Here is a 16071-nt window from a genome sequence, read left to right as displayed (position 1 = left end):
GTTGAAGTTAAACATATGAAAGGCACCTGGTCTGGAAGGGATCTATCCAGTTAAAGGAGGTGGCAAAGGAAGTAAGCAAACCCCTCAGTCATAATTATGAGAACATCCTTGGACTCAGGGCAAGTCCCCACCACTGGAGATGTGCAAATGTATCCTCAATTCACAAAAGTGGATCAAAGGGTGACATGAGTAATTAGACCTGTTAGTTTAACTTCTTTTTGTAGTTAATTGAGTCATTGGTTAAATAAGTATTGCAGGATTGTCTAGACAAGACTGCTGTAATAATTGAGACACAGCATGGGTTTTTTAAGGGGAAGTCTTGTTTGACAAATTTCATTGGATACTATGATGTCGTTACAAAGGAATTGGATGCAAAAAATAATTTTGATATCATATACTTGGATCTTAGGAAAGCTTTGGATAATGTTGGGCATGGAAGACTACTGTACAAATTGGAGTAGTATGGTATTAAGGAGAAATTGCTACAATAGATAAAAGGGTGGTTGGGTGGGAGAAGACAGAGTGGTAATCAATGGATGCTGCACTTTGTGGACAAATGTTATTAATGGAGTCCCCCAGGGTTCAGTGTTGTTTAATTTTTCAATGATATTGCTGACGGTATATCAGGCTTAAAGTCCAATTTTGTAGATGATACAAAGGTTGGCAGGGTTGTTAATGACAGCGTGCTACTGTAACAGGATCTAGAAAATTTGGGCAGATGAGCTGAGAAGTGGCAACTGAAGTTTAACATTGACAAATGCAAAGTACCGCATATGGGTAGAAGTAACCGCAGAGATGCATACCAACTGTGTGGTACTACACTTAGGTTGGTAGAGTATGAAAAAGATCTGGTAGTAATTGTGCAGTCAAATATGAAGTTTTCTGAGCATTGCAGATAGGCTGCCAGAACAGGTCATGGGGTATTGTCAATGGTATACAGGAATTTTTCTAGTAGGAAAAAGGAGGCGATTATCCCTTTGTATAAGGCAATAGTCAGGCTACACCTTGAGTACTATGTACAGGTCTGGGTGTCTCATTTTAGGAAAGATGTAGAGTTGCTTGAGCAAGTATAGAAAAGTGCAACAAGATTGGTGAGGAGAACGAAGGGTTCCTCTTACCAAGAAAGGCTTAAGTTCTGCAAATTGTAGCGTCTGGAGACTTTGGCATCTGTGAGGTGGTCTGATTGAGGTGTATCAGGCCTTCTGTGGGTTGAGCTGGCTCAATTCTGATGGATTTCTTCCTCTTGCTCAGATTACAAACCTGAGGCGGCATAAATTCAAATTGAGGAAGTTGTATAATAGATGTGCAGAAATTTGCCTTTAGCCAGCGTGTTGTTGATTGCTAGAAAAAACTGCCATCTGTCATTGTGGAAGTTGATAGCGTAAATAAATTCAAGGAGTAACTGGACAAACTTTTACAGGTGATGGATGTGTGAAGTGGTGTTTTTTTTTTGTTTTTTTTTTTTTTCGGCTGATGCTACATAAGTTTGCTTTTTTGCATCATATGCCTGTACTACTATGATATGAAATTTATACTAAGAAGAACAACAATTGGTGACTCAAGAACGTGAATAATGGTGGAGAGAGGGCAAGATGTATGCAGAGTGAGGAGTGGCTTGAGCTGCCACCAATTGTTTTTCTATTTAGTAATAGTTTTATACTTTATTAAGAGTGATAAATTTTATCTGAAAGAATATCTGTGCTTTTTACCACATATATTTTTTTATTATTTTTTTTCTTCTTCTTTGGAACATATATTTATTGCAATACATATCACATGCAAGTCACTGTGTAGGTTGATCAGTCCCATTGTTCATTGCAGTTCTAGGAACATAACTACGATGTACAATGATGACTTCTGTATTTCTGTTACTAGAATTTGTTACCCTTTTTTTTATGCCTTGTAATAAGATTCAGTGGAAACTCAAAACATTTCTAGTTTAGTATTAACTTTGTGTACTAAATTTACTTACTAACTGTATTGAGGTGTGGTTTCAATTTTATTTCAATAACATTTCAGTAAATATTTTAATCATAACATATATAAGTAACTATTTCAAAATACATCTTTTAAGTTTAAAAATTTAATTCTGTGCTTACATATCACATGAAATTTTGTGGACAATGCACGAATGGCCTTAACTTCTTAATTGCATGTGAAGGTAAAACTTACCTGGATTTTTCTGTAATCACTTCCTGTTCCAAAAATTTTTATCCACCAATAAAGGGATTCACAGTCGAGGCACACTTCGTGATAAATGGTATAAAATTTCCTTTCCTTTCATTAATTTTACCGTTTGTGAAGGTCTGAAAGCCATCAAACCTTGAATTTTTTTTTTTCCCCCCCATGAGTCTCAACCATTCTGCTAACTGTAGTAAATGAATCTGCATTTCTGTTGACTGTTTTTAACTGAACCAAATAATGAATATATAAATGTAAAAAATCTTGCTAGTTTTTGCTTTTTATGATTTATAATGATGTTTTAAATTTTTTAAAAAATTTTGTTTTTTTCTTTCTTTTTTTTTTACAAACTTTTCATCCAATTTTCTACAATAATTCTGCCCTAATATTTGGTTACTAAGTTATTATAGAAAAAAAAGAGAAATGTAAATTTACATAGTTTTTACAAACTCCCAAATTCCTCAAAAAAAATTTATTATGTATCACATGCATATGGTCTAGAAACCTATTTGTGAAATGGTTTATGATGTGAATTTAGTTTGTTAATTAGAGAGAGAGAGAGAGAGAATATCTTTATTGTGACTAAAATAATACAAAGAACAAAGAAGTAAATGAAGTTGCAATTGCCCCGTTGTGGTCAAAGGCCAGGGACTATTCATAATTCTTAATATAAGAAGCATATTTGTTGGAAAAATTACTTTATGCAGAACTGTACTTTACCAATAGCTTAAATTTTCATTTTTTAATTAAATCATAAATTATTTAAGTTGGTAATGAAAGAAATTTTTAATGAAACTGAAAACTGTCATACTGGTTTATTGCTGTTTTAAACGCAATAAAATAGAAATGTTTATATTACACAAATGTTGTAGTAGTAGTAGTGGCATGTGATGCAAGAAAGCAAGTGTATGAGCTTATGCAGCATCAGCCAAAAAAAAAAAAAAAAATCACACCATTCCCTCCAAATGCCTGTCCAGTTCCTCCTTAAATTTATTCAACCTATCAACTTCCACAACAACAGATGGAAGTTTGTTCCAGCAATTAACCACCCGCTGGCTAAAGGCAAATTTCCGCACATCTATTCTATATCTGTCCTTTCTTAATTTGAATTTATGCCCCCTTAGGTTCGTAATCTGAACAAGTGTAAGGATCCCATCAGAATTCAGCGTACTCAACCCATTCGAGGCCTTACACACCTCAATCAGATCACATTTCTATTTTATTGTGTTGTCCATGTGATATTAATATCTACATTTTAAAGTGAATGCCAGAATATATTAATATGCATTTTGAAAATGCTACACTGTTCTCTTAACTGCTCATGTAAAAAAAAAAAAAAAATGCCTAATAAAATTCTTTTAAATGCACTTTTATCTGTGACCAACCACGTTTTCTCTAGATGAAATGTATATTATTTGATATATAGAATGTTAAGCCATCATTTTTTTTATTTTTTTGTTCCTAATATCAGTTAATGTTGTTAGTGTTCTTTATATTCAGTCCATTTGTTAGAAAAAAAAAATTATGATTCACTAAGCTGATTTATTCTATGAAATATCTATGAAACATAATTTATCATATTTTTTCCTCTGCAGACCATTCATAATAAATTAGTTGAAGAATATGGATTACCATATTGGGCCTCATACCTTTTATTTGGCCTTGCCACTGTGATAATAGGGGCAGTCCTTGGACTAGTAAGTAACTATCCCTGGCTCAAATTATATAAAGTTTTCATTTTAAGATTAAAAAAATTAATATGTGGTGAAAGTAAGGAAAAATAAATCCTGTATTACATTTTTATTGATAGATAGTATACAAGACTCTATTAGAGTTTCTTCTTTTAGCACAGTGCTATATACAGTATGCTTTTATGATCTTGTGTGCATGAAACTTACAACACATTTTGTATCTGTGTGACTAATATAACTTAAGGGATGAATTTTATCTTCAGATGCCTACAAAAATTTTGTAGGCATCTGAATTCACGATTTCAGATAATTGTGAATCATTAACTAATTCAAGTATAGGGAAATATTTGTTACAAATAAAATTACAAACATTTATAAAGACATTGTATATGAGTAGCATTCAAGAAAGACTGATGTCTAGGGATTGTTTCCCAGGATTTCAATATCCCGGGATCGCGGTTGATTTTTGCTGCGGGATTTATCCTGGGAAATTTTCTTTATCCTGGGATTTCCCGGTCTGAATTACTAACTTTAATAATCAATACTAACAGTCTTACACACACATTATAAATAAATATATATATATATATATATATATATATTTTAGAAAAATATTTATTTTCATACATTACATTTGCAATATATATATATATATATATATATATGTATAAAGCAGAAAGCGAAAGGCCAGCACTTTCTTACATATCTCCGTAATGTCATCGTCGTCATTTCTCGAGTCTCGGCTCTTCTCGATTATACATGTCATTTGTCCTAGAAAGATCCTCTTGCAGTTAAGCCGCTTTATATATACAGTCCATTCCGGTTATTTGGGACACATCGGGACTAGTGCATTTTGGCAAGATTAAGCTGCTGCCCCAATTATCCGAAGTTTCATGTAAATAGTTAAAAACTGGCTCAGTGGGGAGACACATTGTCCTGTACCTCCCCACAGAGTCCATTTCACTGTGGGTGCACAATGATCATGAAGGTATGCAGGTGGTCTGCAAGGATGGACACGTAACCTGGACCTTTCAGAGATGTCTGGACATATACCATAGGTGCCAACGTGTGCCAGTTGAGCATGCCCCCAGGTCATTACTGACCATCCACCTGCCTGAACAGTTCTGTGTTGAGATGACAGGTACATATCTTTGTTTGGTTTCTGCCAGATACATACCCTCCCGGCCCTCTTCAAATAACTGGAACGGGACTCATCGGACCAGGAGACGCATTTCCAGTCATCGAAGGTCCAGTGCTGATATATTCTTTTGCCCAGTTGAGGCATAGAGACCCCTGTCATGGTGTTAGCAGTGGACTTTGGTGGGTCAGTGGCTTGCATAACCTATTGTGACTAATGATGGTTTTGGTGGAGATGTTTCTGGCACCTTCCCTGTTGAAGTCAGTAGTGATTTGTGCCACTGCGCTCTCTGGTTGGCTGAAACAATGTGAGACAGATTGACAGCCATGTTCATCTACCACCTTTCTCTGCCCAAAGTGCTGTCCATGATGAGACATGGAAATGACGTATTCCCAATATGCTCTTGATACTGTCGAATGGGGATGTTGCAATTTCTGTACTATCTCCACAATAGAGTGACCCATGCGTTGGGCACCTGCTATCATCCCTCTTTCAAAGTTGGTTAACTCACAATGTTTATCCATACTGACATTGAATTACCATCTACATGAGTGCAGTGTACCTATATATCTGCCAAGCAGTGGGTTCGCCCACTAGCAAGAGGGGTGATAGTATTGCATTCCCCAGGAACCAGGTATCCTATGAATTCTATCTTTTCAGTGTACATCCCTTCATGATGACAGCATACCAGACAACTAGTATCTATTAACAAGGCCTGGCTGGTTGCTAAGTGGTTTCAGGAACATGACAGTGAATTCTCTGTCCTCCCGTGGCACCCAGCTCACTTGATCTCATCCTTGTTGAGCATATTAGCATTGGTAGAGGCATACGATGTAAGAAAGCAAGCTTATGCAGCATCAGCCAAAAAAAGAAAAGCTCCGATTTCACCCTCCATTCATTCCAATGCCTATCCAGCTCAGCCTTAAGTGTATTTAGGCAATCAACTTCCACAACAAAAGATGGAAGTCTGTTCCTCCGATCAACCACCCACTGGCTAAAGGCAAATTTCCGCACATTTATTCTACAACTGTCTTTCCTAAATTTGAATCTATGCCCCCTCAGGTTCTTAATCTGAGCAAGAGGAAGAATCCCATCAGCATTCAGCTTGCTCAACCCATTCAAGGCCTTATACACCTTAATCAGACCACCTCGCAGGTGCCTACTCTCTCCAGGTGCTGAAACTTGCAGAACTTAAGCCGTTCTTGGTAAGAGCACCCCTTTGTTCCCCTCACCAATCTTGTTGCCCTTCTTTGTACTTGTTTTAGCAAATCTACATCCTTCCTAAAATGAGGCCTACAGATCTGTACACAGTACTCTAGGTGGGACCTGACCATTGCCTTGTACAATAGGATAATCACCTCTCTGTCTCTGCTAGCAAAATTCCTATATATCATTGACAAGACTCCATGACCTGCCCTGCAGCCTGTCTACACTGCTCAGCGAACTTCATATTTGACTGCACAATTACCCCCAAGTCTTTTTCACTTTCCACTTCCCTGAGTGTAGCACCATACTGTTGGTACATTTCTCTTGGGTTATTGCTACCCATACTTTTTTTTTTTTTTTTTTTTTTATGAGAACCCCAAACACGAGAGGTATTAGAACCTATAGTACTTAGTACCGTGCTTGGGTTGGAGGTTGAGAAGACGAAAGAAGATATTTGTTGATATTGGACTTGAACTTCTGTAGATTGTAGTTTTCAGGAAATACGTATGAAGGAAGGTTGTTCCAGAAAACGGCAGTTGAATGAATAAATGAGGAAGATGAAAAGTTGGTTCTGTGGGTTTGAAGTTGGACAGTAAATGGATGTTGGCAGCACGTGTTCGGACTGTTTTGAAAGAGAGAGCGGGAATTATAGAAGCCAATTCAGAAGAACAGTGCCCATGGAAGTATCTGTAGAAGAGGCATGCAGCAGAAACAGTGCATCTATGAGAAAGCGAGTGGAGAGACTCTGTTAGAGATGAATCATTAATTAACCTAACTGCCCTCTTCTGAATGGAATCAAGAAGCCTGAGAGAGGTTTTGGGGGCACCACCCCAGATGTGGGAACAATATTCCATGGCAGGGCGGATTTGCGATTTATACAGAGTGAGCAGCTGTTTGGAAGAAAAGTAACGCCGAGAGCGAAAGAGAAAACCAAGTTTTTTAGATGCAGAGGAAGCAATATTTGTAATGTGCTTGTGCCAAGAGAGATTAGAAGTCAGGGTAATCCCCAAAAGAGATATATCATTTTGCCTAGAAATCGGAGTGTCACTAAAGATAAGCATAGGAGCAGAAGAATCCTTTTTGCGAGATATAAGACAAGATTGAGTTTTAGAAGGGTTGAAATCAACTAAGTTGTCTTTGCCCCACTGGAGAATTACCTGAAGATCGGCATTTAAGGAATTGGCAGCAGATGTTCGAGAACTTGAAGCTGATTGAGCTGGACAAGGTTTCTCAAAATGGAAAGTTGAATGCAATGTGCTATCATCGGCAAAACTATGGATAGGATTTCCAGTCAATGGAAGAAGGTCATTGATATACAAGAGGAAAAGAGTGGGGGAAAGAACTGAACCTTGGGGGACACCAGCATTAGTGGAGAAGTTAGAAGACAGAGAGCCATCTACCATCACCCTCAGTGAGCGATCAGAGAGAAAACTGGATAACCAATTACTAAAAACGGTTGGCAAACCATAAGATGGAAGCTTGTTTAGAAGACCTTTATGCCAAACACGATCAAAAGCCTTTGAGATGTCAAGAGCAACTACTTGTGTTTCACCGAACCTTTCCATTGAATTAGTCCATAAATGGGTAACATAAGCCAGAATATCACCAGTGGATCGACACTGACGGAATCCGTACTGGCGATCGTTGATCAGATGGAAGTTTTCTAGGTAGTTTAAAAGTTGGCGGTTAATTGATTTCTCCATTACTTTAGAAAGAGTAGAAGTAATTGCAATGGAACGGTAATTGGATGGGAGGGATTTGTCACCCTTTTTAGGAACTGGCTGGATATGAGCAAATTTCCAAGCAGAAGGAAAAACACCTTTGGAATAAGAAAGTGAAAAAAGGCGGCAAAGAATAGGAGTAAGTTCAGGAGCACAGGTTTTGAGAACAAGTGGAGAAATACCATCAGGACCTGGAGCTTTCGTAGCATCAAGATTCATCAAAATCCTTCTGATATCCTTTTGACGGAAGACCACAGGAGGCATTGAATGGAGCATGTTAGGAATGGTGGGAGGTGTTTTACCAAGGTCATTAATACATGAGCTGGAAGAAAAATGGGATGCTAGCAGGTGAGCTTGATCCTTGGCTGAAGTGAGAACAGAACCATCTGGTTTGGACAGAGGTGGGAGCAGAGATGGGCAAAAGTTGCGGCCAATAGCTTTGGCAAGAGACCAGAATGCTCGGCTACCATTAGGGCAAGAAGCAAGTTTTCTACTCTTAGCCTGTTCAAACTCTAGTTTGGACTGATTAATAACTGCTTTACAATTGTTGCAAGCTTTGGTGTAGGCAGAAAATGAAACTGAAGAATTAGAAACAAGCCAATTACGATATACAACGTTCTTCTCTTGGACAACCTTAGCACATTTATTGGAAAACCAAGGTTTAGATAAAGGACGAGATTTTAAAGTGGAGTGTGGGATAAAAGGATTCCATTCCTGCAAGAATAATTTCACTGACACGATCTGAGCAAACGTTGACATCAGAAGTTTTGAAACAGTAATCAGACCAAGGAAAAGAAGTCTCGCAGGTCATCCCATTTTGCATTCTTGTAATTCCAAACAATACGAGGTTGGGAATAGCCATGAGATAAAGGTTCCATTGGAGAAGAGACAATCACCAAGTTGTGATCTGAAGTGCCTAAAGGACCTCTCACTTCAACCTTGTACTTAGAAGGGTTGTTTGTGAGAAAAAGATCAAGCGTATTGGCTGTATGATTAGGATTGTCTGGTATTCTTGTAGGTAAATGAACAATCTGTGCTAGGTCATTAGGAATTGCAAAAGCCTCAGCATCTCGACCTGCTGGGTCGGTGTGACTAGAAAACGGAAGCCAGCTGGAGTTGTGAACGTTAAAATCACCAAGGAAAATTACCTCACTGTTAGGAAAGTTGGACTGGAGAAAGTCAAGTTGCAAAGAGAGGAAGTCAAAGGGCTCCAAGTGATTAGTGGAGTTGGGAGAACGGTAGAGACAACAGATGAATTTTACACAATGAGGTAGAGAGATTTTAAGCCAGAGAAGATCAAAGAGAGGAGATTCCAAATTGCCAAGTCTCTGACAGGGAATATCAGAACGGACATATGCACAAGTACCACCTTTGAGGCGAAAGGAATCATACAGCAAATAATTTGGACATCTGAGATGAGCAGTAGTTGAATCAACTGATAACTGAGATTCAGTCAGAAAAAGTACATGGGGTTTGGAAGACTGCAAGTGGAAATGGACATTGTTGAGATTGGAATTGAGACCACGTATATTTGTGAAATGAATTAGGAAGTCCTTGGGAGGTTTAGATCTTTTCGCAGATAAGCTTGCTCTATTATTTTGATAATTCATGGTGTATTCAATAGTAAGAAAAAGTGGGTGGGACATGCTGTATGAAGTAATGAAATTTTTGGATATGGCATACATGGGGTAAGAATATACCCAGATCCTTGACATAACGTGGCCTCGACAATGCTCCCCGCATACACACTACTCGGACTCCCTCCAGTCACTATCTGGCAGAGTAGAGGTAGCAAGATTATACACTAGCTGATCCGGAAGCCTCCTAGAGAGTTACCAATAGGTTTGGTCCGGTGTACTATCTAGCGGCCAGCCTGCGAACACTGTTTTATAGCTGTACCCTCGAAATGTAAGGAATATTGGATCTCGCCACGACATTCATCATAACCTCAAAAATCATCAATCATACTGCATGATGGAAGAGATAGGGAAGGGTTGGCCGGAACTTAGCTCTAGAGACTAAACATGGGTTCCACCACTTCAAGCCTCCAATAAGTAAAGTGGTGGTATTTCACCGGTTGATGAGAGTCATCTACCACCTAGTACTGCCTGGTAACATAGAGGGGCGGCGTTCCTCCATGTGGTGTGGGCGCCACACCTCGACCTCTGCTTACGTTGGTTCACACCTGGGTGGTCACCCACCATGTACTTGTGCATGAAGGTTATACCCAGGATTACTAACAGTCCCACTATCGTGAAGGTGCAAGCAGAGGATTTGGCTGTCATAGACCGTCCGGACTTCACCGAAATTGGGTCCACGTGACTTGAGTGTCACCCGAATATCAGTTCCATCAGCGTTTTAGACTCCCAGGTAGCAAGAACAGCTTGTCTGGCATATCTGAGAGAATGTCTGTGACAACCATATGCAGTACCTTGCATTTGCGAATGTTAAACTTCAGTTACCACTTCTCAGCCCATTTGCCCAACTTATCTAGATCTAGTTGGAGTAGCATACTGTCGTTAACAACCCTGCCAACCTTTGTATCATCTGCAAACTTGGACATTAATCCTGATATACCTTCATCATTATCATTGATGAATACATAAAATAACAATGGGCCCAGCACCGAACCCCGGGGAACTCCACTAATAACATTTGTCCACGAAGAGCAGTGTCCATTGATTATGACTCTGTCGTCTCCCACTCAACCATCCCTTTATCCATTGTAGCAACTTACCCTTAATTCCATGCCTCTCCAATTTATACAACAGTCTTCCATGTGCAACAGTATCAAAAGCTTTCCTTAAATCCAAGTATATGAAACCAAAATTATTTTTGAAATTCAGTTCATTTTTGTGACCACATCATAGTATCCAATCAATTGGTCAGACAAGACCTCCCTTTAATAAACCCATACTGTGTTTTAACTATTATTGCAGTCTTTTCTAGATGATCCTGCAATGCTGCTTTAACCAGTGACTCCATTATTTTCCCTGGAACACAAGTTAAACTAACAGGTCTATAGTTACTTGTGTCACCTTTTGAACTCCCTTTGTGAATTGGGGATACATTTGCACACGTATCACCTGTGGTCAAGGGGAATTCCCGAGTCCAGGGAAGCTCTCATAATTATGACTATGGGTTTGCTTACTTCCTTTGCTGTGTCCTTTAATATAACTGGATAGAACCTGTCCACCCCAGGTGCCTTCCTTATGTTTAACTTCAACAATTTCTTCTCCACTTTGCTCTCATTTATTACAAAATCACTTAGCTCCTTGTTAGAGTTTGATAACCGTCTGGAATTCCCCTCAATGAATAACTCCTCGTGTGAATGTAGATGCGAAATACTCATTTATTTTATTGGCTACCCAAGCATGATACATTTGTCATCAATAGTCAACCTATCAATCTTAAGTGGTCCAATCTGATTCATCCCTTTTCTTCTAAAGTTTACATAAGTAAAGTACGCTTTGCTGTTTTTCTTTGCATTCTTTGCCAAAGATTTCTCGTAATCTGCCTTCACCTGTCTAACCTCCTTTGTGACTCTATTACAGAGAAGCTTATATCTGCCATAAGCTTCTGTGTCACCCGATAATTTATATGCATCCCATACAATTTTGTTCTCTGCCACAAGCCTTGTTAATTCATCTGATATCCATTTAGGTGTGAACCTTGAACAGTATTTTTCGAATGAAAAGCCTAGTAGCCTCCAAGATTAAGTCCCTGAAGACTTTCCATTTAGAATTGAACGTTGGGAACACCATCCGTTGATCCCACTGTACATAATTTAAAAACTGTCTGAGACCCCTGTAGCCACCTTTACGAAAGCAAAAGCCCTTCCCTTTACCATTGATGGTAGTTGCATCTTTAAGTAATTCCCATATCAGTACATTGTGATCACTCTCACCCAGTGGTTTGTTTATCTGCAATTTCTTAATGCATCAATAATCACTGCTGATAATCAGATCAAGAGTATTACTCCCTGTTTGCCTCTCGAAATGCTGCTGTAGAAAACAGTCATCCAATAAATCCAAAAAAGTCTTGCTAGTATGCGTGACCCACCCACAAATTCCAGTCAATATCTGGAAGGTTAAAATCCTCCATTATAAGACATTCTGATTTACTGGCCCACTATTTCTCTGCACAATTTCTCATTATACTCATCAGATTCATTAGGCCTAAAACACACACAAACTCTCTTTTTTCATTCCCCAGTGCTTATGTCACACCAAACAGATTCAACATTGCATTGTCCACCAACATCAGTTGGATGAACTTCCTTAGATTTTTATGTGTTTCTTAACTAACAGCATAACCCCTTCTCCGATCCTGTCCTGTCTATCCTTTCTATACACATTGTATTCCCCAAATTCCAATTCTGCATTGCTTATATCTGTGTGACACCACGCCTCTGATATCCCAACGATATCTGCCTTTTGATGTCTTGATTAGCACTTCAAGCTCATCAAATTTATTAACTATACTCCTAGCATTGGTGACATGCACCTGTTTCTACTCTTAGTTACCCTAAAACAGCCCATGTATTTATTTGTTCCACTATGATTCCCAGCAGTCCTGGAAATCTCCATTGCCTTTCTTTCCATGCTGCTGCTCATTCTAATAGAAGCAGTGCAAGAATCACTTTTGCCTCTGCCTGCGGCCACTGTTAACCTTTTAGTCTGTGTAATCCCTCCAGAAGAGAAGAATAAATTTTGGATGGATAGCATTCAGGAAATATAGTCACATACTGAAGAGCAATATCCCAGTTTGTCTGAAACGTAAAATAATGAACCAATGTATACTCCCCACCATGACTTATGGAAGTGAAACTTGGGCACTCACCAAAAGAATGGAAGAGAAGCTGAGAACTACACAGCGAAGAATGGAACGAATTATATTGGGAATCAAACTGTTAGATAAGAAGAGAAACACATGGATTAGGCAGCAAACTCAGGTAAAGGACATTCTTATCAAAACTAAAGAACTAAAATGGTCTTGGGCAGGACACATAGCTCGAAGACATGATGACAGATGGACTAAGAAAATAACAGAATGGTATCCAAGAGGGGCTAGAAGAAAACCTGGAAGACAAAGGTGGAGATGGATAGATGAAATTCATGAGTTTGTGGGTAGTAAATGGATGGCCAGTGCTCAAAACAGAAGGAACTGGAAAGTTGCTGGAGAGGCCTTCATCCTGCAATGGATTGAAAATGGCTGATGATGAATGATCCCCCCAAGCTAGCAGTTTTCCGACCCACCTAACACTGCCTCGATAGCATCAACAAATATTCTTGTACCTTTTCTATTTAAATGTACCCCATCCCTGTAGAAGCACTCTCTCCTGTCAATAAGTACAGATCAGGCTGAAAAAAATTCTACCACTTGAGCCTTGCGCAGTCGCTCCAGGGCAGAATTGATCAACAAGGCTCTTGTCATATACTCCCTCCTATAGTGTCTGGGCAGAATTGCAGACACTTTTACATTCAACCCTAACTCGTGACTTTTTTTCAACATTGACGTGTACTTGTTCAGTAAATCTGCAGATCTCTTACTCTTAATGTCATTAGTTCCAACATGGTCAACAAGATCACCTTGAAGGCCGCCGTAGCCTAGTGGTCAGGCGCGCGGGTGCATAAGTACACGTGCCTTGAGTGACCGGGGTTCAAGCCCGTGACTACTGAATACGGTGCTGTTTCTTGTATTCTGTGTATCTTGTAAAACTCCTCTGACCGTTTGGTCGTCCCGGAGTATAAACAGAAAATTTTTTTTTTTTTTTTTGTGCCCTTGAAATATGATATCTGCTCTACAACGTCATCAACTTTTGTCCCTGGCAGACATAGCTTGGTTTTGTTCCACCTATCCTTGCATAGTATATATCCAATCTCCCTGACAATAGAGTCACGAACAATAACTAGTTCCTGTAGGACCAGAGCATTCTACTTTGGAGATTGCCTCTGTGGCGCTTGATGCACAGCAGTGAGCTCTGTCGTTGAGTTGGGCAGCTGAGAGCTTAATGGGCCCTTCATTAATTTCTTCGAGGGCATTTACTCTACACCTCCGGCTCTCATAGACGCCCATCAGAACGCTGAGTTGGTGCCTAATTTCTTCACAATCTAGGCGTTTAGCGCACACAAAGACGGCACCTCCGTAGCCAGGTGGGCAGGAGCATTGCGCAGCTGTTGTTGTTGTTTTGGTTTTTAGGTGCATTAGCAACTAAGGCCATATTGCTCTGGAATATGTGGTGGTCATTCCCTGACCTTTCCGCATCCTCCGTATTTGGTGGTGACGGGCTCAAACCCCGGTCTAATCAAGAAGCATGTGGTACTCACTGCTGCTCCTTCCCACCTGGCTACGGAGGCGCCGCAGTGCGTAGCACATGCTTCTTGATTAGACTGGGGTTCGAGCCCATGACCACCAAATACGGAGGATGCAGAAAGGTCAGGGAATGACCACCGCCTATCCCCGGAGCAATATGGCCTTAGTTGCTAATGCTCCTAAAAACCACATAACAACAACAATATACAAAGACATCCTTCTTGGCTAGATCATGTCCTGTGTTAGAAAGTTCAGCAAACGTTTCACATTTCACACATTTTTTGAGACTGTGATGCATTTAAGATTCTCCCCCAAGTCATGGTACTCTCGCTAGTCTGTGATCTTTCTTTCGCAACTCTAGTCTGGGTCATGATTTCCGTTTAAATACAGTTTAATTAACAATGAAATTTAATAAGATTAATAAATATTTTTGATTAATTGATAATACTATACTAAGCTAACAGATTCCTAATACAGTGCTTCGTATTACTTTATCTTGTTTTACATTATACCTTACGCTATCAGTTTGAGATATATATACGTTACGCTATTTCTTATCAATTACAATATGGCAGCTAGTTCAACAATATTGGTGTCAACACCGGGAGTCGTAATTTCCAAAAATAAACTAAAAACACTAGTAAACCTGCCGCCTCCGTAGCCAGGTGGGCAGGAGCAGCAGTGCGCAGCACACGCTTCTTGATTAGACCGGGGTTCGAGCCCGTGACCACCAAATACGGAGGATGCGAAAAGGTCAGGGAATGACCACCGCATATCCCCGGAGCAATATGGCCTTAGTTGCTAATGCTCCTAAAAACCAAATAACAACAACTAGTAAACCTATTTAATATCTTTGTAAAACATAATGTAGTATGTTAATTAATGATGAATATGGCAAAACTATCAAAAATACTTATCCCTTTACAGCAACAAAAAAATCTACCGACTGTTCTCTTCTGTGACCAGAGTGCCCTCTTTGTTTGGGATCTACTGGAAAGGACACTTAATGCTATGACCATCCACCTGTCAATGTGTGGGCAGTAAGTTACATAATGCATGGATAACAGTACCACAGGACACCCTGCAACTCCTTGTGGAGTCCGTGCCAAGATATGTATTGTCTGTATTATGGGCAAAAGCTGGTCCTGAGAGATATTAGTTAGCTGTTGCTAATGAAACCTGACTCAGTGTATATATATATAGGTGTGTGTGTGTGTGTTACTCGTGTACTTCATACACATACTCATAAATAATTAGCCCTTTTTTTTTCACCTCCTAGATCATTGTCTGTGTGATTGATTTTGTATTTCCTGCCAAGCCTATTCCTGTTCTTTATCCATCAAAAAAAGATGATGAGAGTAATGTTACTAAAACAGAAGAGCTTGAAACTGTAAGTAATTCATAATTTGCTTAAATGACAATTTAATTATGTATGAAAAGCAGTGTATTATACTTAAGTTCATTTAAGTGAATTTTCATCCTGTCCCTAAAGAGGGAATCTATTGCTTTACCAGCGTCTACCTGCTACCACTTATATTCAATACCCTTTGGATCTTTATTAGGAAGTGGACCGTTTCACTTTAATCCTTGAAATTTTGCAGTGTGCTACAAATATGTTTTCATCTGATTGGAGACTGGTTCATCTTGTGTGATGTGTGAAAAGCACAGTGTGGCATTTACTGCATTAATTGTAAACTACCACCAAATACTTCACATGCCTAAACTAATTAACTTGCAGTCAGAATTTGTGACTCCTCTTTTGGAACTATCACTAGAAAATCCTTTAGCATTCTGAAGCATTCACTAAATTAATTTATAT

At 39.2% G+C, this 16071-nt stretch overlaps 1 protein-coding gene across 1 annotated transcript in view; it reads left to right on the top strand.

Annotated features, from left to right (window-relative positions):
* The window catches only part of LOC150081865 (thioredoxin-related transmembrane protein 1-like), a 117176-nt gene that overhangs the window by 76380 nt on the left and 24725 nt on the right, over window positions 1-16071 (top strand). Inside the window, exons 6-7 of the mRNA XM_090379773.1 lie at window positions 3777-3878; window positions 15532-15642. Coding sequence (XP_090235899.1) covers window positions 3777-3878; window positions 15532-15642 — 213 coding nt within the window. The remainder of the gene's footprint in view (window positions 1-3776; window positions 3879-15531; window positions 15643-16071) is intronic.

Source organism: Mastigoproctus giganteus, chromosome 8 (assembly GCF_048544385.1).
Source record: "Mastigoproctus giganteus isolate SK-2022 chromosome 8, ASM4854438v1, whole genome shotgun sequence".
Classification (NCBI taxonomy): domain Eukaryota; kingdom Metazoa; phylum Arthropoda; class Arachnida; order Uropygi; family Thelyphonidae; genus Mastigoproctus; species Mastigoproctus giganteus.
Note: the sequence above shows the minus strand (reverse complement) of the source record. Positions and strands in the feature narration are given on the sequence as shown.